Source organism: Oncorhynchus tshawytscha, linkage group LG13, assembly GCF_018296145.1.
Source record: "Oncorhynchus tshawytscha isolate Ot180627B linkage group LG13, Otsh_v2.0, whole genome shotgun sequence".
Lineage (NCBI taxonomy): Eukaryota > Metazoa > Chordata > Actinopteri > Salmoniformes > Salmonidae > Oncorhynchus > Oncorhynchus tshawytscha.
Window position 1 is genome coordinate 62,041,473 of NC_056441.1, and position 20,988 is coordinate 62,062,460.

Consider the following 20,988-nt stretch of genomic DNA (forward strand, 5'->3'; position numbering starts at 1 on the left):
CTATTCCCTATATAGTGCACTACTTTTAACCAGAACCCAAATAGGGCTCTTGTAAAAAGTAGTGCATTATGGGATTTAGACAGAGTTAGGGAGCCGCTTCTCTGCCTGCACTTTGAAGACAGGTGATATATATTTCGGCTCTGTTGAGCTCATCCATGTGATCTATGAACACATGTCAGCAAGAACTGTAGCAGCCCCATGAACACGTACAGGGCCCATTTCCCTTCTTGGTGTAGGCATATCAAAGCTCACTTCAAAGAATGAAATGGTAATTTTGGTCCAATTCCCCCAACTCATACATTTCCTCCTCCATCTGTGCACCGTTGAAGCTCTTCAGTGTTATCTCTCTCTCTCTCTCTCTCTCTCTCTCTCTCTCTCTCTCTCTCTCTCTCTTGCTCTTTTATCTTTATCTAGCTTCTTAATTTATCTGTTTGTTTGTTGTTATTATTATTAATTAATTAATTAAATAATTCATATTTGTGTTGGTCTATCTCAGAGCGAGCCAGCCAGTGAAGCTAGCTGGTTGTGTAGCTAGCTGGTTGTGTAGCTAGCCGGTTGTGTAGCTAGCTGAACAGCAGGAGTCCTGCCATCATCACCAGCCCTCAGTGACAGCAGGTCTGATCAAACGGCACTGGCACAAACTACCACCAGCAAGCTGGGCAGGCTAGACTCAGTAGACTAGGCAGTAACAACAATGTCAATCTACCAATACTTCTACACTACCTGCATAGACAACCTTGTTTTAAGTTGATTCTGCTTTACCCACAATATAGCTTAATTGTGTCAAGATAATGTAGCTTGAAAGGAAGCAAAACGATCTCCCAATGTGGCATGGTAGGTAATTGACCTTGGTAAGATTTTATTTATTTATTAAGTAAGTTGACTGAGAACATGTTCTCATTTACAGCAACAACCTGGGGAATAGTTACAGGGGATGAATGAGCCAATTGTAAACTGGGGAGTATTAGGTGACTGATGGTTTGAGGGCCAGATTGGGAATTTTTAGCCAGGACACCGGGGTTAACACCCCTACTCTTACGATAAGTGCCACGGCATCTTTAATGACCTCAGAGAGTCAGGACACCTGTTTAACATCCCATCCGAAAGAGCACACTACACAGGGTACCCCAATCACTGCCCTGGGGCATTGGGATATTTTATAGACCAGAGGAAAGAGTGCCTCCTACTGACCCTCCAACACCACTTCTAGCAGCATCTGGTCTCCCATCCAGGGAGTGACCAGGACCTACCCTGCTTAGTTTCAGAAGCAACACAGCACTGGTATGCAGGGTGGTATGCTGCTGGCCTAGGAATATGTATTACAGTGTCCTCTGTGTTCAGTCAGACCACTAGGGGCCAGATCGAGAGTGACGTCCTGATTACCACCCCCTCCTCCTGGTCCATGTCAGGGCCATCTGCTAGCTGACACATCACAACTTCATCTAACGCTGACTGCTTCTCTGACCCATCTCTGACTGGGCTCTGTTATTGACCGGTTATTATATCTGGATGCTGCCTTCTGATCTTATCTTGTTGAATGCCACATTGTAAGAAGAACAAATGTTTTATGTACAGTACATGTAATCATTTCCTCTTCCTCTATGCCCCCTCTCTCCTCTCCTCCCTCCTTGCCCAGGCATCAGCACTAGAGATGGTACGGCGGAGAAGGATAAGGACTTCCGTGGTAAATCCCAGAAGCAGGTCCAGTTTAACCCAGGTCAGACCACGGCCACATGGAGGGTGAAGATCCTGCAGGATGGAGTGTACGAGCAGTCTGAGACCTTCCAGATTGTTCTGTCAGAACCTGTCATGGCTGCCCTGGAGTTCCCTGACACAGCCACTGTGGAGATCCTCGACCCAGCTGATGGTATGTACTACAGGTCCATGATCCAGAGTAGCTTGTTTTAACAGTCTTAACAGTGTTGTGTTCAAATGACTAATGGTTGACAAGTCATTGCTACAGGTAGGTTCTTCATCAGTCTTTGCAGAGATGATTGGTCTGAGGTCTCTATGGGAGAGGCAGGGTTGTATAGTAGGTGGGTGAGAACATCCAGGTCAGTGGATAACAAAACATGGACCTTCATTGTAATCAGAGGGCTGATATAAATACTATGCATGCCAGTCTCTCTTGGCTAAGAGTTGAGGAGAGACTGACTGCATCACTTCTTCTTTTTATAAGAAACATTCATGTGTTAAATCCCATATTGTTTGCATAGTCAACTTACACACAGCTCTGACACACACACTTACCCCACCAGACATGCCACCAGGGGTCTTTTCACAGTCCCCAAATCCAGAACAAATTCGAGAAAGTGTACAATATTATATAAAGCCATTATTGCATGGAACTCCATCCCATCTCATATTGCTCAAATAAACAGCAAACCTGGTTTCAAAAAACAGATAAAGCAACACCTCACTGCACAACGCCTCTCTCCTATTTGACCTAGATATTTTGTGTGAATGTACTGTATTGTTCCTTTACAAAAACAAATGTATGCAGTTCTGTCCTTGAGCTGTTCTTGTCTATTAATGTTCTGTATTATGTAATGTTTCATGTTTTGTGTGGATCCCAGGAAGAGTAGCTGCTGCTTTTGCAACAGCTAATGGGGATCCTAATAAAATACCTAACACCTTCGTCAGCCTTTAGTGAAGCTGCTCTCTGTTAGTGAAGCTGCTCTCTGTTAGTGAAGCTGCTCTCTGTTAGTGAAGCTGCTCTCTGTTAGTGAAGCTGCTCTCTGTTAGTTAAGCTGCTCTCTGTTAGTGAAGCTGCTCTCTGTTAGTTAAGCTGCTCTCTGTTAGTGAAGCTGCACTCTGTTAGTTAAGCTGCTCTCTGTACGTGAAGCTGCTCTCTGTACGTGAAGCTGCTCACTGTACGCGAAGCAGCTCTCTGTTAGTGAAGCAGCTCTCTGTTAGTGAAGCTGCTCTTTGTTAGTTAGGCTGCTCTCTGTACGTGAAGCTGCTCTCTGTACGTGAAGCTGCTCTCTGTTAATGAAGCTGCACTCTGTTAGTGAAGCTGCTCTCTGTACGTGAAGCTGCTCACTGTACGCGAAGCAGCTCACTGTACGCGAAGCAGCTCTCTGTTAGTGAAGCTGCTCTCTGTTAGTGAAGCTGCTCTCTGTTAGTGAAGCTGCTCTTTGTTAGTTAGGCTGCTCTCTGTACGTGAAGCCGCTCTCTGTACGTGAAGCTGCTCTCTGTTAATGAAGCTGCACTCTGTTAGTGAAGCTGCTCTCTGTACGTGAAGATGCTCTCTGTTAGTTAAGCTGCACTCTGTTAGTGAAGCTGCTCTCTGTACGTGAAGCTGCTCACTGTACGCGAAGCAGCTCTCTGTTAGTGAAGCAGCTCTCTGTTAGTGAAGCTGCTCTTTGTTAGTTAGGCTGCTCTCTGTACGTGAAGCCGCTCTCTGTACGTGAAGCTGCTCTCTGTTAATGAAGCTGCACTCTGTTAGTGAAGCTGCTCTCTGTACGTGAAGCTGCTCACTGTATGCGAAGCAGCTCACTGTACGCGAAGCAGCTCTCTGTTAGTGAAGCTGCTCTCTGTTAGTGAAGCTGCTCTCTGTTAGTGAAGCTGCTCTTTGTTAGTGAAGCTGCTCTCTGTACGTGAAGATGCTCTCTGTTAGTTAAGCTGCACTCTGTTAGTGAAGCTGCTCTCTGTACGTGAAGCTGCTCTCTGTTAGTGAAGCTGCTCTCTGTACGTGAAGCTGCTCACTGTACGCGAAGCAGCTCTCTGTTAGTGAAGCAGCTCTCTGTTAGTGAAGCTGCTCTTTGTTAGTTAGGCTGCTCTCTGTACGTGAAGCCGCTCTCTGTACGTGAAGCTGCTCTCTGTTAATGAAGCTGCACTCTGTTAGTGAAGCTGCTCTCTGTACGTGAAGCTGCTCACTGTATGCGAAGCAGCTCACTGTACGCGAAGCAGCTCTCTGTTAGTGAAGCTGCTCTCTGTTAGTGAAGCTGCTCTCTGTTAGTGAAGCTGCTCTTTGTTAGTGAAGCTGCTCTCTGTACGTGAAGCTGCTCTCTGTTAGTGAAGCTGCACTCTGTTAGTGAAGCTGCTCTCTGTACGTGAAGCTGCTCTCTGTTAGTGAAGCTGCTCTCTGTACGTGAAGCTGCTCTCTGTTAGTTAAGCTGCTCTCTGTTAGTTAAGCTGCTCTCTGTACGTGAAGCTGCTCTCTGTTAGTGAAGCTGCACATTGTTGGTGAAGCTGCTCTCTGTACGTGAAGCTGCTCTCTGTTAGTTAAGCTGCTCTCTGTTAGTGAAGCTGCTCTCTGTTAGTTAAGCTGCTCTCTGTTAGTGAAGCTGCACTCTGTTAGTTAAGCTGCTCTCTGTACGTGAAGCTGCACTTTGTTAGTGAAGCTGCTCTCTGTTAGTGAAGCTGCTCTTTGTTAGTTAAGCTGCTCTCTGTACGTGAAGCCGCTCTCTGTACGTTAAGCTGCTCTCTGTTAGTGAAGCTGCTCTCTTTTAGTGAAGCTGCTCTTTGTTAGTGAAGCTGCTCTCTGTACGTGAAGCCGCTCTCTGTACGTTAAGCTGCTCTCTGTTAGTGAAGCTGCTCTCTTTTAGTGAAGCTGCTCTTTGTTAGTGAAGCTGCTCTCTGTTAGTGAAGCTGCACTCTGTTAGTTAAGCTGCTCTATGTACGCGAAGCTGCTCTCTGTTAGTGAAGCTGCTCTCTGTTAGTTAAGCTGCTCTCTGTTAGTGAAGCTGCTCTTTGTTAGTGAAGCTGCTCTCTGTTAGTGAAGCTGCACTCTGTTAGTGAAGCTGCTCTCTGTACGTGAAGCTGCTCTCTGTTAGTGAAGCTGCACTTTGTTAGTGAAGCTGCTCTCTGTTAGTGAAGCTGCACTCTGTTAGTTAAGCTGCTCTATGTACGCGAAGCTGCTCTCTGTTAGTGAAGCTGCTCTCTGTTAGTTAAGCTGCTCTCTGTTAGTGAAGCTGCTCTTTGTTAGTGAAGCTGCTCTCTGTTAGTGAAGCTGCACTCTGTTAGTTAAGCTGCTCTCTGTACGTGAAGCTGCTCTCTGTTAGTGAAGCTGCTCTCTGTTAGTGAAGCTGCTCTCTGTTAGTGAAGCTGCTCTCTGTTAGTGAAGCTGCTCTCTGTTAGTGAAGCTGCTCTTTGTTAGTGAAGCTGCTCTCTGTTAGTGAAGCTGCACTCTGTTAGTTAAGCTGCTCTATGTACGTGAAGCTGCTCTCTGTTAGTGAAGCTGCTCTCTGTTAGTGAAGCTGCTCTCTGTTAGTGAAGCTGCACTCTGTTAGTGAAGCTGCTCTCTGTATGTGAAGCTGCTCTCTGTAAGTGAAGCTGCTCTCTGTTAGTGATGCTGCTCTTTCTTAGTGAAGCTGCTCTCTGTATGTGAAGCTGCTCTCTGTAAGTGAAGCTGCTCTCTGTTAGTGATCCTGCTCTTTCTTAGTGAAGCTGCTCTTTGTTAGTGAAGCTGCTCTCTGCCTCTTATCAATCCCTGGCCTGGCTCCAGAGCCTGGGAATTTTGGAACAGTTACCTGAGTTTTGCAACAACAGGTTAGATTTAGTGATCAGTAACACTGTAACAATAGTCCATATGGGAAGTTGTTTCCTCCAGAAAGGTAAATTAACACGGTTAAATAAATTGGGTATGGAGAATCCCAAGGTTAGGGTCAGACCCAGGGTATGGTTGGAGAACACTAGACTGGAGACTTCTCAGGCTTCTCATGTTGTTTACACAGCGGATGTGTCCCAAATGGCACCATATTCCACAACATAGGGATTATGGTGATATTAGGGACGTACAGTAGTCAAAGTATCTAAATACAGTTCAGACAAACAAGGTTTTTAAAAACAGCAGCTAAGCCGTTCGTTCCCCTGTGATACTGTAGTTGGAAGTCTGAGGAAGGGAGCTCTTGCATAATGTACATATAAATGATGCCTCTCCTCTACTTCCCCCTCTGGGTTCCCCCTGTGTGAGAGGAGGAATATTCTGTCAACAACTTACATTGGTTAAAATGTCTGAAGGATGGTATTGTTTGTCTCACAAAACACTAGTCCCTTGAGGGAAATTAAGATAACATGCAGCTATCAAGTTAAGTCAAATTGTATTAGTCACATGCGCCAAATACAACAGAGACCTTACAGTGAAATGCTTACTTACAAGCCCTTAACCAACAATGCAGTTTTAGGAAAAAATACCTAAACAAATATATATATATATAAATATTTTTTAAAGAAAACATTTCTTTTTAGATGGAGAAAAAATAACAAATAAAATAAATGATACACTAATATAGAAAAGTTTTTAAAAAAGTGTTTTTTATATATATAAGTGTAATGAGTGCGTACTGGTGGCAGAGAACTCAGGCGTAGGAGAACAAAAACTGTGTTACAACGGCGCAGTTTAATAATAAAAACCACCGTAAACAGAACAATCAATACAATGGGTAAAAAACCCGTCGCACACCAGAAAATAATGTGCTCAAGCACTTACAATAAACAATTCCAGACAAGGACATGGGGGGAGCAGAGGGTTAAATACACAACATGTAATGATGGAATTGAAACCAGGTGTGTGGGAAGACAAGACAAAACAAATGGAAAATGAAAAATGGATCAATGATGGCTAGAAGACCGGCGACGCTGACCGCCAAATGCCGCCCGAACCAGGAGAGGAACCAATTTTGGCGGAAGTCGTGACAATAAGAAATTAAAGTAACAAATCATTAAAGAGCAGCAGTAAAATAATAATAGCGAGGCAATATACAAGGGGTACCGGTACAGAGTCAATGTGCGGGGGCACAGGTTAGTCGAGGTAATTGAGGTAATATGTGCATGTAGGTAGAGTTATTAAAGTGACTATGCATAGATAATAAACAGAGAGTAGCAGCAGAGTAAAAGAGGAGGTGGGGGGGCAATGCAAATAGTCTGTGTAGCCATTTGATTAGATGTTCAGGAATCTTATGACTTGGGGGTAGAAGCTATTTGGAAGCCTCTTGGACCTAGACTTAGCGCTCCGGTACCGCTTGCCGTGCGGTAGCAGAGAGAACTACTGTCTATGAATAAGGTGGCTGGAGTCTTTGCCAATTTTCAGAGCCTTCCTCTGACACCGCCTGGTATAGAGGTCCTGGATGGCTGGAAGCTTGGTCCCAGTGATGTACTGGGCCGTACGCACTACACTCTGTAGAGCCTTGCGGTCGGAAGCTGAGTAGTTGCCATACCAGGCAGTGATGCAACCAGTCAGGATGCTCTCGATGGTGCAGCTGTAATATCAATATTATGATTTGGCCGTTACACATTAACATATAGTTTTGCTTCATGACCACAAACATGTATATTTACACATTAACATATCAACATGCTATTTTAGATTTCCATGATTTCCTAGCTTCTCAGAATACATCTGTGTCTCAAATGGCACCCTATTCCCTTTTTAGTGCACTACTATGACGAGAGCCCTACGGGCCCAGGTAAAAAGGAGTGCTCTACATATGGAATAGGGTGCCATTTGGGACTTACATTACAACAACATTACAACTGACCCAGGTTCTAGCAGCTCCTTTAAATGTGAATCTCTTCAACTATCAGAAGAGTTCAAATTGAGAGAGAGAGAGAGAGAGAGAGAGAGAGAGAGAGAGAGAGAGAGAGAGAGAGAGAGAGAGAGAGAGAGAGAGAGAGAGAGAGAGAGAGAGAGAGGAGAAGCTCTCCACATGAAGGCCTGTCAGCCTTGTTATGAGCCTTGGTAGGAGCTGCTATTAAAGGCTATAAGCTTGTATGTTCTGATAGCCTGAGTAGGAGGTAGGACATCTACTTATTTAGTCAAGACCGGGCTGGGAAGGGCAGGGAGCCATTGGTCCAGTGTCCTGGTCAGACAGTAATTGGTCAGGTGGGACTGTTGGGGGTTGTGAGAGTTCAGGCCCTGCTAGCACACTGTCACCTTATTAGCACAGATGACCAGATTCACAATTAGAGTAAAGAATAGGTTTTAAGAAGAAGCATAACAGTGATAGAGAGAATATTGTAAACTTGTCTATGTGGGGTAGGTACTTCTTAGTGTAGGCCTCTGGGATGTAACTCAGGTCTAGTAACTTAGACACAGTCTCGCTATGCAGAGTAAAGGAGGAGAGGAGATAAGGAGAGGAAAGGACAGGACAGGACAGGGGGAGTGACTAACACAAACTTTTAAAAAAGACCAATGGTTTGAGCAGGTCTCTGCTTGCAAACAGAATCAAGACACGTCAGGTTTATTAGGTAAAATAAAATAAATAAAAATGGTCCTTCTTCACATTCAAAGTCTACAGTACGGAAGCTGGAATTTTCCTATGAACAATTCACTAAATGTATATGTATTCCCTGATTGGTGCGTCAGCTGTCAAATCAGAGAGGCTTCTGGGTAGTTGTCTGTGCCAACCACTGATGTTAGTCATCATATCCTCTGGATGGATCCCAAATGATGCCCTATTCCCAATATAGTGCCCTACTTTTGACCAGGGCCTACATAGGGCTCTGGTCAAAAGGAATGTACTACTGTATATAGGAAATAGGGTGCCATTTGCGACGCAGACTATGTCTTCTGCCTCAGTTCACTGGGTCAATACATCCTTTATAGACCTCTGTCCTCAGGGAGGAGCCTGGACCAGAGCACCAGCAGCAGCATATTGTAATGGACAGAAATATTCAACACATTGTTGTACCCTCTTCTCATCCGCATAACTTCTGTATTAATGAAATAAGTATGTACACAGTGAGAAGGATGTGATGGTTTATCTCTCCCTCTCTCTCTCTCTCGCTCACTCTGCCCCCCTCTTTCTCTCTCTCTCTCTCTCTCTCTTTCTCTCTCTCTCTCGCTCTGTCCCCACCTCTCTCTCTCTCTCTCTCGCTCGCTCTTTCTCTCTCTATCCCTCTCTCCCTCTCTCTCTCTCTCTCACTCTCTCTCTCTCTGCCTCCCTCTTTCTCTCTCTCTCTCTGTCCCCCTCTTTCTCTCTGTCTCTCTCTCTCTCTCTCTGTCCCCCTCTTTCTCTCTCTCTCTCTCTCTCTCTCTCTCTGTCCCCCTCTCTCTCTCTCTCTCTCTCTGTCCCCCTCTCTCTCTCTGTCCCCTCCCCAGAGGCGACAGTGTTTATCCAGTCTGCAGTCTACTCTATAGAGGAGGACATCGGGGAGCTGCTGATCCCAGTGCGCAGGAGTGGTGACGTCACACAGGAACTCATGGTCATCTGCTACACACAGCAAGGTACAGAGTCCGCACGCACGCACGCACGCACGCACGCACACACACACACACACACACACACACACACACACACACACCTCCCTCTCTTCTCATCCCTCTCTCCTTTCCTCTCTCCTACAGCCACAGCTACAGGGACCATCCCCTCTACAGTCCTGTCCTACTCTGACTACATATCCAGACCTGAGGAACACAACAGTGTCCTGCGCTTCGATAAGGGCGAGACGGAGAGTTCCTGTCGTGTGGTGATCATAGATGACTCTCTGTATGAAGAGGAGGAGAGCTTCAACGTTACCCTCAGTATGCCCATGGGAGGCCGGCTGAGACAGGAGTACCACACTGCCAGGGTCACCATCATACCTGACCTGGACGACGGTAAGATGGCCCTTCACTTTTCACCTTTGACCTTTCAAACCTCTCGCCTGGAGGACAGGATAATAGTTACCAGCTGAGGAAAGTGTTAATATCGCTCTTGAATAGACTAGGCTTGCGTCTCAAATGGCACCCTATTCCCTATGCCCACTACTTTTGACCAGAGTAGTTCATTTTATAGGAAATAGGATGCCATCTGGGTAATTTATTTTTTACAATGTGAGAGTAAGAAAAAAAAGATTGCTCCTGTCCTGTCACCTCTGGCAGATTATGTTAAGACAGCAATGTTAGCAGACGTGTTGTTATTTCATTTTGCTTGTTCACAAAGGAGACAGTTGAGATGTTGTGTGAAAAGGTACATTTACACTTTAACAGTATTGATGAAACATCTAGAACAGATAGATCAGGGAACCTTCGAAAGGTTCACACACACACACCCACCTATACACCTCAGGCATAGTGAATTCATGACTTTACCAATAGAAGCAGGCTCCCATCGGTTGGATGTGGTTTTGTATTGATGTATTGGTTCATTGTATCCTTTAGATGAACAGAAAACCCTCAACTTTTAAATAACTTGTGAAATAAAAAATAATTGGTATAATTAATGATTTATGTGGTACTATGCTGACGGATACAGGTAAACTTAAAGTACAGAAATGATGTAGTACCAGCTGAATGAAACCAAGAGGGCCGTGGTTCCCAAACTTGTTATAGTCCCGTACCCCTTCAAACATTCAACCTCCAGCTGCGTACCCCCTCTAGCACCAGGGTCAGCACACTCTCACATGTTGTTTATTGCCATCATTGTAAGCCTGCCACACTCACACTATACAATACATTTATTAAACATAAGAATGTGTGTGAGTTTGTGTCACAACCCGGCTCGTGGGAAGTGACAAAGAGCTCTTAATGGACCAGGGCACAAATAATAATAATCAATAATTTTGCTCTTCATTTAGCCATCTTATATATAAAACGTATTTATTTATTCATCAAAAAATTGTGAATAACTCACCACAGGTTAACGAGAAGGGTGTGATTGAAAGGATGCACATAACTCTGCAATGCTGGGTTGTATTGAAGAGAGTCTCAGTCTTAAAGCAGTTTCCACACACGGTCTGTGACTGTATTTAGTTTTCATGCTAGTGAGGGCCGAGAATCCACTCTTACATAGGTACCTGGTTGCAAAGGGCATCAGTGTCTTAACAACGCGATTTACCAAGGCAGGATACTCTGAGCGAAATCAGGCAGTGGCTTCTGATTTAAATTCAATTTTCACAGAACCGGTTGTTGCAATTTCGATGAGACTGTCTTGTTCAGATATCGGTAAGTGGGACTGGAGGCAGGGCATGAAAGGGATAACGAATCCAGTTGTTTGTGTGATCCGCTTTGGGAAAGTACCTGCGTAATTGCACACCCAACTCACTCACGTCCTTCGCTATATGACATTTGACATTGTCTTTAAGCTTGAGTTAATTTGCACACAAAAAAAATCATACAATGATAGAAAGACCTGTGTGTTGTCCTTGTTAATGCAGACAGAGAAGAGCTCCAACTTCTTAATCATAGCCTCAATTTTGTCCTGCACATTGAATATAGTTGAAGAGAGGCCCTGTAATCCTAGATTCAGATCATTCACCCAGATAGGCCAGTCGTGTGAGAAACTCGTCATCATGCAAGCGGTCAGATAAGTGAAAATTATGGTCAGTAAAGAAATCTTTAAGGTCGTCTCTCAATTTTTTCAAAATGGACAATATTTTGCCCCTTGATAATCAGCACACTTCTGTATGTTGTAAAAGCGTTACATGGTCGCTGCATAGTGCAGAAAATACATGAGAGTTCAGGGTCCTTGCTTTAACAAAGTTAACCATTTTCACTGTGGTGTCCAAAAAGTATTTCAAGCTGTCAGGCATTCCCTTGGCAGCAAGAGCCTCTCGGTGGATGTTGCAGTGTACTCAAGTGGCGTTGGGAGTAACTGCTTGCATGCACGTTACCACTCCACTATGTCTACCTGTCATGGCTTTGCACCATCAGTACAGATACCAACACATCTTGACCACCAAAGTCCATTTGATGTCACAAAGCTGTCCAGTACTTTAAAAAATATCCTCTCCTGTTGTCCTGGTTTCCAGTGGTTTGCAGAAGAGGATGTCTTCCTTAATTGACCTCCCATAAACGTAACGGACATATACCAGGAGCTGTGCCAGGCCCGCTACGTCTGTTGACTCATCCAGCTGTAACGCATGTAATTCACTGGCTTGTATGTGATGCAGTAATTGTTTCAAAACATCTCCTGCCATGTCACTGATGCATCGTGAAACAGTGTTGTTTGATGGAGACATTGCCTGTATAGTTTTTGGGGTATTTTCCCCCAGCATTGTCCCAAGTATATCCGCAGCAGCAGGAAGAATTAAGTCATTCACAATAGTATGGGGCTTGCCTGTCCTAGCCACTCGGTAGTTCACCATATAAGACGCTTCTAGCCCCTTCTTATTAATGGTATCTGTTGCTTTTATACGTCTTACTACTCGAAAGTCATCATAATTCTCGCTCATGGCTTATTTTTCAAATTGCCATGTTTTATTTTTCTAAATGTAAGCGCAAGAGTGATAGTTTCATCAAGTTGTGAGATAGTACTTTTGCACATATAACACACTGCGGCTGAGGAAAGGCACTACTCCCAATATAAGTGAACCCCAAATCAATGTAGTTCTCATCATATTTGCATCTCTTTGATGGTCCAACGTCTCTGTCTGTTGTTCGGTGGTTTTCCGGGTAAGGGGGCAGTAGCTCTTCGGCCACATCAGATTCACAACTGCCAGTATCCATGCTAGCTGGGCTAACAACAAATGTAGAATTACTGATGCTAGCATTGGATGTGCTCATGGAAGCAGAACAACTTGTGTCGTCAACAGGTGCAGGTGTAATACTGCTGGTAGTAGAGCTGGTATCTGTCTCTATGGACGCGGGCCCTACCTTTTTTAACCATTAATCAATTTTATAGCCAACGGAATGAGCAGCAGCTACGTTTGGCTACATACTTGTTATTTTTTACCTTGATTCAACCATGTAGGCCAGTTGAGAACAAGTTCTCATTTACAACTGCGACCTGGCCAAGATAAAGCATAGCAGTGCGACAAAAACAACAACACAGAGTTACACATAAACAAACGTACAGTAAATAAAATAGAAATAGAAAGATCTATGTACAGTGTGTGCAAATGTAGAAGATTAGGGAGGTAGGCAATAAATAGGCCATAGAGGCAAAAATAATTACAATTTAGCATTAATACTGAAGTGATATATGTGCAGATGATGATGTGCAAGTAGAGATACTGGGGTGCAAAGGAGCACGAGGGTAAGTAATAATATGGGGATGAGGTAGTTGGGTGTGCTATTTACAGATTGGCTGTATACAGGTACAGTGATCGGTAAGCTGCTCTGACAGCTGATGCTTAAACCTAGAGAGGGAGATATGACTCCAGCTCCAGCTCCAGCTTGCAATTCGTTCCAGTCATTTGCAGCACAGAACTGGAAGGAGAGGCGGCCAAAGGAAGTATTGGCTTTGGGGGTGACCAGTGCAATATACAAAGACTTATAAATGACCTGGAGCCAGTGGGTTTGGCGACGGATATGTAGTGAGGGCCAGCCAACTGGAGCATAGAGGTCGCAGTGGTGGGTAGTATATGGGGCTTTGGTGATAAAACGGATGGTACTGTGATAGACTGCATCCAGTCTGCTGAGTATTGTTGGGGGCTATTTTGTAAATGACATCGCCGAAGTCAAGGATTGGTAGGATAGTCCGTTTTATGAGGGTATGTTTGGCAGCATGAGTGAAGGAGGCTTTGGATTGGAGAGGCTTAATGTGAGTCTGGAAGGAGAGTTTACGGTCTAACCAGACACCTAGGTATTTGTAGTTGTCCACATATTGTAGGTCAGAACTGTCCAGAGTAGTGATGCTAGTCGGGCGGGAGGGTGCAGGTAGCAATCAGTTGAAGAGCATGCACTTAGTTTTACTAGCATTTAAAAGCAGTTGGAGGCCACGGAAGGAGTGTTGCCACATACGGACTGTTAGTGGAATTCCCGTGAGAGAGTAACGGTTAATGTGATTGGATATTAATTATGTGACTACCTGTATTTGACATAGTGTTGTTTCGCTGAACACTAGATGCTTTCATTTTATTTTTGGCAGTAAAACGAGGCTACTCAGGCGAGAAAAAAAACTGAAAATGTTTGAAAATACGAAGAAAAACATTTTGGGGGCATTGCGCATACACCAGTTTGGGAATACCTGCAATAGAGGAATAGTGGCTTGTGTGCAAGTGTGTGTATGTGCATGTGCATGTGAGTGACCAGGTCCCATAGTGCTTTGGTCCAAAGTAGCGCGCGATGTAAGGAGTAGGGTGCAATTTGGGACACAGCCCATGTGAGTCTCCTCTTGCTAGAGGGAAGGCCTTATCGCAAGGCTCATATCCACATCTGATAGTCTCCTGTATCTCATATCTTCCAAACAGCCTTTGTTCAACAGCACCTCTTGGGCATTCCTGTTTTCCATATCTGCCTGGCTAGTTCCCTCTCTCCCTTCTCCCTATAAACCCTGGCTCTGTGTGTGTGTGTGTGTGTGTGTGTGTGTGTGTGTGTGTGTGTGTGTGTGTGTGTGTGTGTGTGTGTGTGTGTGTGTGTGTGTGTGTGTGTGTGTGTGTAGGTGTGTGTGTGTGTGTGTGTGTGTGTAGGTGTGTGTGTGTAGGTGTGTGTGTGTGTGTGTGTGTGTAGGTGTGTGTGTGTAGGTGTGTGTGTGTGTGTGTGTGTGTGTGTGTGTGTGTGTGTGTGTGTGTGTGTGTGTGTGTGTGTGTGTGTGTGTGTGTGTGTGAGTATGTACCCTGGACATCTAAAGGAAGCACCACTGTGAAGGGGTGGCAGGCAGGGAACAGTGGATGTGAAAATCCCTTGGTATAATCACTGAATCTTCCTTTTCAAACGTTCATCAAAACTCTCTGGCTGCACACAAACACACCATCAAAAAGTCCATCTGAAACAGAACTAATTGGGGTGATGCAACTCTACTCTCAGCATTTCAAAACCTCACTGCAGGAGTTTAATTGAGTCCTAAAAGTAATGCAGGAGGCCTGTAGGTGGAAAGAAAACATGTTTTAATGCAGATCATTAAGATACAGTAACATGGTTATATCTACACCAGGGGGGAATCTCAAATGGCACCCCATTCCCTAAATTGTGCTCTACTTTTGCCCATGTCCCAAATAGCTCCCTATTCCCTATATAGTACACTTAATATGCTCAGAGCCCTATGGTCCCTCATCAAAAGTAGTGCACTATGTAGAGAATAGCGTGCCATTTGAGACATAGCACTGGTCTGGTCTACCAACTCAGACTGAGTGAAGATTCACCAGATGTTCTCTCACAGGGTAGACCACCTGGACAGGAAACATGTCTCTTACCAAACATGTCTCTCTAACAGTCAGTCCCGCTCATCAACCTGCCATCGACAGGATAGTAAATTATATTTGAGCTTCACTCCCTAGTCAAAAATCAAATGTGGTACATAAAGGATAGACTGTATGACATATTCAATAACATATTATCCCATTGGATAGATATTCCACTTAATCATTGTTTGAGAGTGTGATTTTGTGTTACCTCTTATTTTAAACAACCTGATTTTGTAGAATGGAAACAAATTGATTTATTTTCAGTCTTACATCTCCAAGTCAAGTATCCTGAATACTTTGGGGCGTGTGTTTATTCTAGCATTCCTTGTTTAATGTCTAAATCGTTTCTTAGCCATTGAGTCTCAGACCGTAGTGACGTTCTTAGTCACATTTTCCAGGGTACGTTGTCATTCAGCATCATGTGCCTCTGTGCTGAATGACACTGGCAGGAAATGATGTTACATATTTGAAACTGTGGGAAAGAGAGTTTAGTGGATGATAAGTGGTCCCACTGCATTACTCAGACCGGGTTACAGGTACTCTTATAGCCTCCTTGGGAACAGAGGCAGACGCAATACTTAAAGACTGTGTGTGTGTGTGTGTGTGTGTGTGTGTGTGTGTGTGTGTGTGTGTGTGTGTGTGTGTGTGTGTGTGTGTGTGTGTGTGTGTGTGTGTGTGTGTGTGTGTGTGTGTGTGTTCATGTGTGAGACCTGAGGCACGCTTGAGATGGCTCTCTACTGTACAGTAGCTCATTCCTCTGTAACCTAATATGGTGTACAGGGACCTCTACCAGTGTGTGCATAAGATCTTTAACCCCTACTATTCCTTGGTATTCCCCTCAGTGTCAGAGCAGCTGTTGGGACGCTGAACTAAAGGGTCAATGGTTTGAATAGTCTGTACCCCTGTATGGGGCGGCAGGTAGCGTAGTGTTTAGAGCATTGGGCCAGTAACAAATCCCCGAGCTGACAGTGTATAAATCTGTTGTTCTGCCCCTTAACAAGGCAGTTAACCCACTGTTCCCTGGTAGGCCATCATTGTAGATAAGAATTTGTTCTTAACCGACTTGCCTAGTTAAATAAAGGTTAAATAAAACATTTATTACAAAAATAACACCCCTGAATAATAACCCTATAATAGCATGTACCCCTGTATAACAACTCCTATATAACACCCCTATAATAGTCTGTACCCCTGAATAATAACCCTATACTAGTCTGTACCCCTGTATAACAACTCCTATATAACACCCCTATAATAGTCTGTACCCCTGAATAATAACCCTATACTAGTCTGTACCCCTGTATAACAACTCCTATATAACACCCCTATAATAGTCTGTACCCCTGTTCTCTTAAGGATCCGCCCCTTTAAAAAAAAGAATAACCCTATAATAGTCTGTACCCCTGTATAACAACTCCTATATAACAGCCATATAATAGTATGTACCCCTGTATAACAACTCCTATATAACACCCATATAATAGTCTGTACCCCTGTATAACAACTCCTATATAACACCCATATACTTGTCTGTACCCCTGTATAATAACCCTATAATTGTCTGTACCCCTGTATAACAGCCCTGTATAATAACCCAATAATAGTCTGTACCCCTGTTCTCTTATGGATACGCCCCTTTAAAAAAAATGTTTTATCCTAAAATGACATACCCAAATCTAACTGCCTGTAGCTCAGGAATTGAAGCAATGATATGCATATTCTTGATACCATTTGAAGGGAAACACGGTTCTGTGAAATGAATGTGGAAGAATATAACACATTAGATCTGGTAAAAGAAAATACAAAGGCCTTAATGTATTATTCCAGCCCAAGCGCAATTTAGATTTTGGCCACTAGATGACAGCAGCAACGTTTTAAACAGATCCAATGAACCATTGCATTTCTGTTCAAAATTCTGTATCAAGACTGCCCAAATGTGCATAATTGGTTTATTAATAATTTTTCAAGTCCATAACTGTGCACTCTACTCAAACTATTGCATGGCATTCGTTCACTGTAATAGCTACTGTAAATTCTGCCAATATCAGATATGTCTATGTCCTGAGAAATGTTCTTGTTACTGCATCCTCATGCTAATCGCATTAGCCTGCTTTAGCTCAACCGTGCCATGGGGGACCCACCGATTCTGAATTAACACCCCTATAATAGTCTGTACCCCTGTATAACAACCCTATAAAATCTGTACCCGTATATAACAACCCTATAATAGTCTGTACCCCTATATAACAACCCTATAATAGTCTGTACCCCTGTATAACAACCCTATAATAGTCTGTACCCCTGTATAACAACCCTATAATAGTCTGTACCCCTGTATAACAACCCTATAAAAGTCTGTACCCCTGTATAACAACCCTATAAAAGTCTGTACCCCTGTATAACAACCCTATAAAAGTCTGTACCCGTATATAACAACCCTATAATAGTCTGTACCCTTTATAACAGCCATAGAATGTAACTCACCTCTAATCCAGTTCAGAATGTCACAGTTTCACAGTGTTTCTCCCAATGAAACAGGGTTCCTTTCAGTAGGAAGTGTTGTAGTAGTGGGGAGCTGGTTTCTAGACAACACACAGAATTGTCACGGTCAGTATGAACATAAGACTCTCTCACTCACACTCTAACATACACTCTAACACATGCCTTAGCAAAGATCTGGGGTGCATCCCAAATCACACCTTATTCCCTACTGTAGGTACGATCTGACAGGTAATCAATCTACAGTACTGCTCTTTTCCTTCAACAGACAGGCCTTTCTACCTCTCCTCCCTCTCCTCCTTAGTTTATGTAACAGAGCACAGTCCATTCCATTATCACCTCCTTCTTGACAAATGTATCTATAGGCTGACATCAGCCCTGTCTCTCCAGGACTATCTTTCCATCCCTCTGTCTCTCCATCCTTCCATCTCATCATATCCTGGCACCTTAAACCCCCTCAACACCTGATCCAGGATGCTCTTGGGAGGTTTCTCACTGTTTTACCTCATGCCCTCTTTGTGTTGATCAGGTTACAGCTCCTGACGTCACTAGTGGGGAGGGTTAGGCAGCTTGTCTAACAGTAGCTTCAGGCTATGGTTTCTTCTCTGACCCTTTGTCTTCATCTGATTCTTGACGCCATGCAGACAGAATCAGGATCCCATTCTAAGATAACAATAAGTTTGTACACAAAGCAAGTTTCCACAAAGTATGTATTTCCCCCTGCCCTACCAACCCCTTCTATTATGTGTGTGTGTGTGTGTGTGTGTGTGTGTGTGTGTGTGTGTGTCATTCTATACATGAACCCGTATTAACCACTCCATCCGACCAACTGATATGCAGGAGGGAAAGGATCCTGGTTGTCAGTCAGATGCCTTGTTGAGGCCCCGGGCCACGGCTCTGAGAACACGATGATGTCGAATAGATAAGCACTGAAGGAAAATTTAGAGGAGAGACTGTGACTGTTGTTAGCATGGGGAGCCTCTTTGTCTGAGGTAAACTAATCTCAGGACTGGGGACGTATTAAGGCTTGTCTCTTGTTGTTTTGGTTGTTAATTAACTAGAACATTGACAGTGTTCTATACCAAGACACAAAACATGCCACAACTTAAGTTCATGCCAAGAGGAACTTCAGTTACATACATTTGGAATGATCTATTTTATATTTTTTACTTTCTAGAACAAGTTTCTGTTCCAGTCTGTAGTGTGATTGTATTAAACTGACACAGTGGTTGTTGTACCAGCATGGCCAGGATACTGCCTGTCAGTCACAGATTACAGCCCACTCTCTCAAACTGTGACCAAAGGGCGATGTAGTATGTATAGCATGGTGATGATTGTCAGTACAGTTAGCTAAACCACATGTAGATGTGGAACAAGGCTAGTAGTGGGAGTTCACAGCTGCATATCAGTGCCGTGACACCTTCTATGATGCTAGATACAATTTAGACTATTCAGTGGGTACACAGTGACAGGTAGGAAATGCCTTGTGCCTGTAACCATTTTAAACTGTTGACCCTTCAACTCAGTTCCTCTGAGAACACTTCACGTCGGCAGAAAACCCAGTTACCTAATCTCATCTCAGGGTGTTTATAGGGAATCTGTCTTTTCTGGTTACCGTCGTACCGGCCTCTCAAACATCCTTGGTTACCGTCGTACCGGCCTCTCAAACATCCTTGACCTGCTATCTAAACATTCATGCACAGTTAATTCACAATGAAAAGAATAGATGTCATATCAGAGTGAAGTAATAAATCAATATATATTACTGTTCTCCCAGACCATGGGTACATTCCAAATGATACCCTATTCCCTCTTGACCCTGGTCAAAAGTAGTGTACTGTACAGTACAAGGGATTATAAGCATGTAATCCTGCTTCCTTTCCTCCACACGTGACACAGATACTCAGGCAATACAGGCAGAGCATGGAATCAGTATTCCTCCTCTGTGTGTTGTACTGTTGAAGTGGTGATCTTTTGGGATGGTACGTGCATGGATGTGATGGTCCTGTGATGGTCCTGCCGTGCCTCTCTGGGTGGGCTGAGGTTTCAGCAGCTGGCAGCTGCACCCGGTCCCGAATGGACTGACCTTGTCCCGCCAAACACACACATGCACACTCTGTCCCATCTGGACTGACCCAGTCCCATTAAACAGTCTTAGGAGGTGACTGTTTCCCCTCTGCCAAATTCCACCCCCAGCCCTTCCACTTCCAGAGAGAAAAGGATGTACATTAGAGCTGGACATTAAGGAGATGTAGCCAGTGTCCCTTCTATCCAAACACAACCAGAGACACAACCCAACGAAAACTGTATTATAGGTACCGATTGTAGACTGTTTATGATCTCAATCAGTGAAGGTCAACTCTGGTAGTTGGAGTCTGCTGCTTTTCACTTTTTATCGCCAGAAATATGATCGCTCATGGAGTTGCCCCAGGTTTAAAACGCTGCTCTGAAACAGAACAAAAATCTCCTGCAGATACTCAGGCCCACGAGGACAGGAGCTGCCTTTGCCTGCCTGAGTATAATCATGATTTACTAGGATCATGTGTTTAACAGACGGGCGACAGGTTTTATTGGAATACAGAAATGATATTGACCTACTCTAGAGCTTGCTGAACATGCAGTCTAGCCCTGTAGGTGTAATCGTAACACTACAGTTAACACTACGGTTAACACTACAGTTAACACTACAGTTAACACTACAGTTAACACTACAGTTAACACTACTGTTAACACTACAGTTAACACTACAGTTAACACTACAGTTAACACTACAGTTAATACTACAGTATCTCTCCCTAAAATTCTGCAGCACATCTGTTGTATGACCTGGAATCCTGGTGAATCCAGATGGGGCGGTAGGGAGGTAATAACAGGGTTTAGGGTCAGCCAACTTCTCATCCTCGTCCAGGACCCAGACCCGCCCCATGTCCCACTCTCACCAGAACCAGAACCATACCTTACAGACCTTAGAGTGTTCCTGAGATTTACAGACCAGTGACATCACTGCATAAATACAAGACTGTAATTCTGCTCTACAAGCATTCTCATGTTTTACTGTCCCACTCCCCGCCCCGGTGGCTCCATACCACACCTCTCCTTCCCTCCGGTGCGTCTGGATGCATGGCATGCACGGGCGATTGAGTCTCTATCAAACAGCAATTACCTGTGCGTGAAAGGACAAGTCCTGTCATACTTACGGCAGGCAGGCTGGCAGTCAGGAAGGCAGGCAGGAAGGCAGGCAGGCTGGCAGGCAGGAAGGCAGGCAGGAAGGCAGGCAGGCTGGCAGGCAGGAAGACAGGCAGGAAGGCAGGCAGGCTGGCAGTCAGGAAGGCAGGCAGGAAGGCAGGCAGGCTGGCAGGCAGGAAGGCAGGCAGGCTGGCAGGCAGGCAGGAAGGCAGGCAGGCTGGCAGTCAGGAAGGCAGGCAGGAAGGCAGGCAGGCTGGCAGGCAGGAAGGCAGGCAGGCTGGAAGGAAGGCAAGGCAAGAAGGCAGGCAGGAAGGC

The 20,988-nt window shown here is 44.4% G+C and overlaps 1 protein-coding gene across 1 annotated transcript in view; it reads left to right on the forward strand.

Annotated features, from left to right (window-relative positions):
- LOC112265448 (FRAS1-related extracellular matrix protein 2-like) overlaps window positions 1-20,988 on the forward strand; it is a 149,746-nt gene that overhangs the window by 89,997 nt on the left and 38,761 nt on the right. Inside the window, exons 6-8 of the mRNA XM_042296117.1 lie at window positions 1,637-1,867; window positions 9,044-9,169; window positions 9,290-9,541. Coding sequence (XP_042152051.1) covers window positions 1,637-1,867; window positions 9,044-9,169; window positions 9,290-9,541 — 609 coding nt within the window. The remainder of the gene's footprint in view (window positions 1-1,636; window positions 1,868-9,043; window positions 9,170-9,289; window positions 9,542-20,988) is intronic.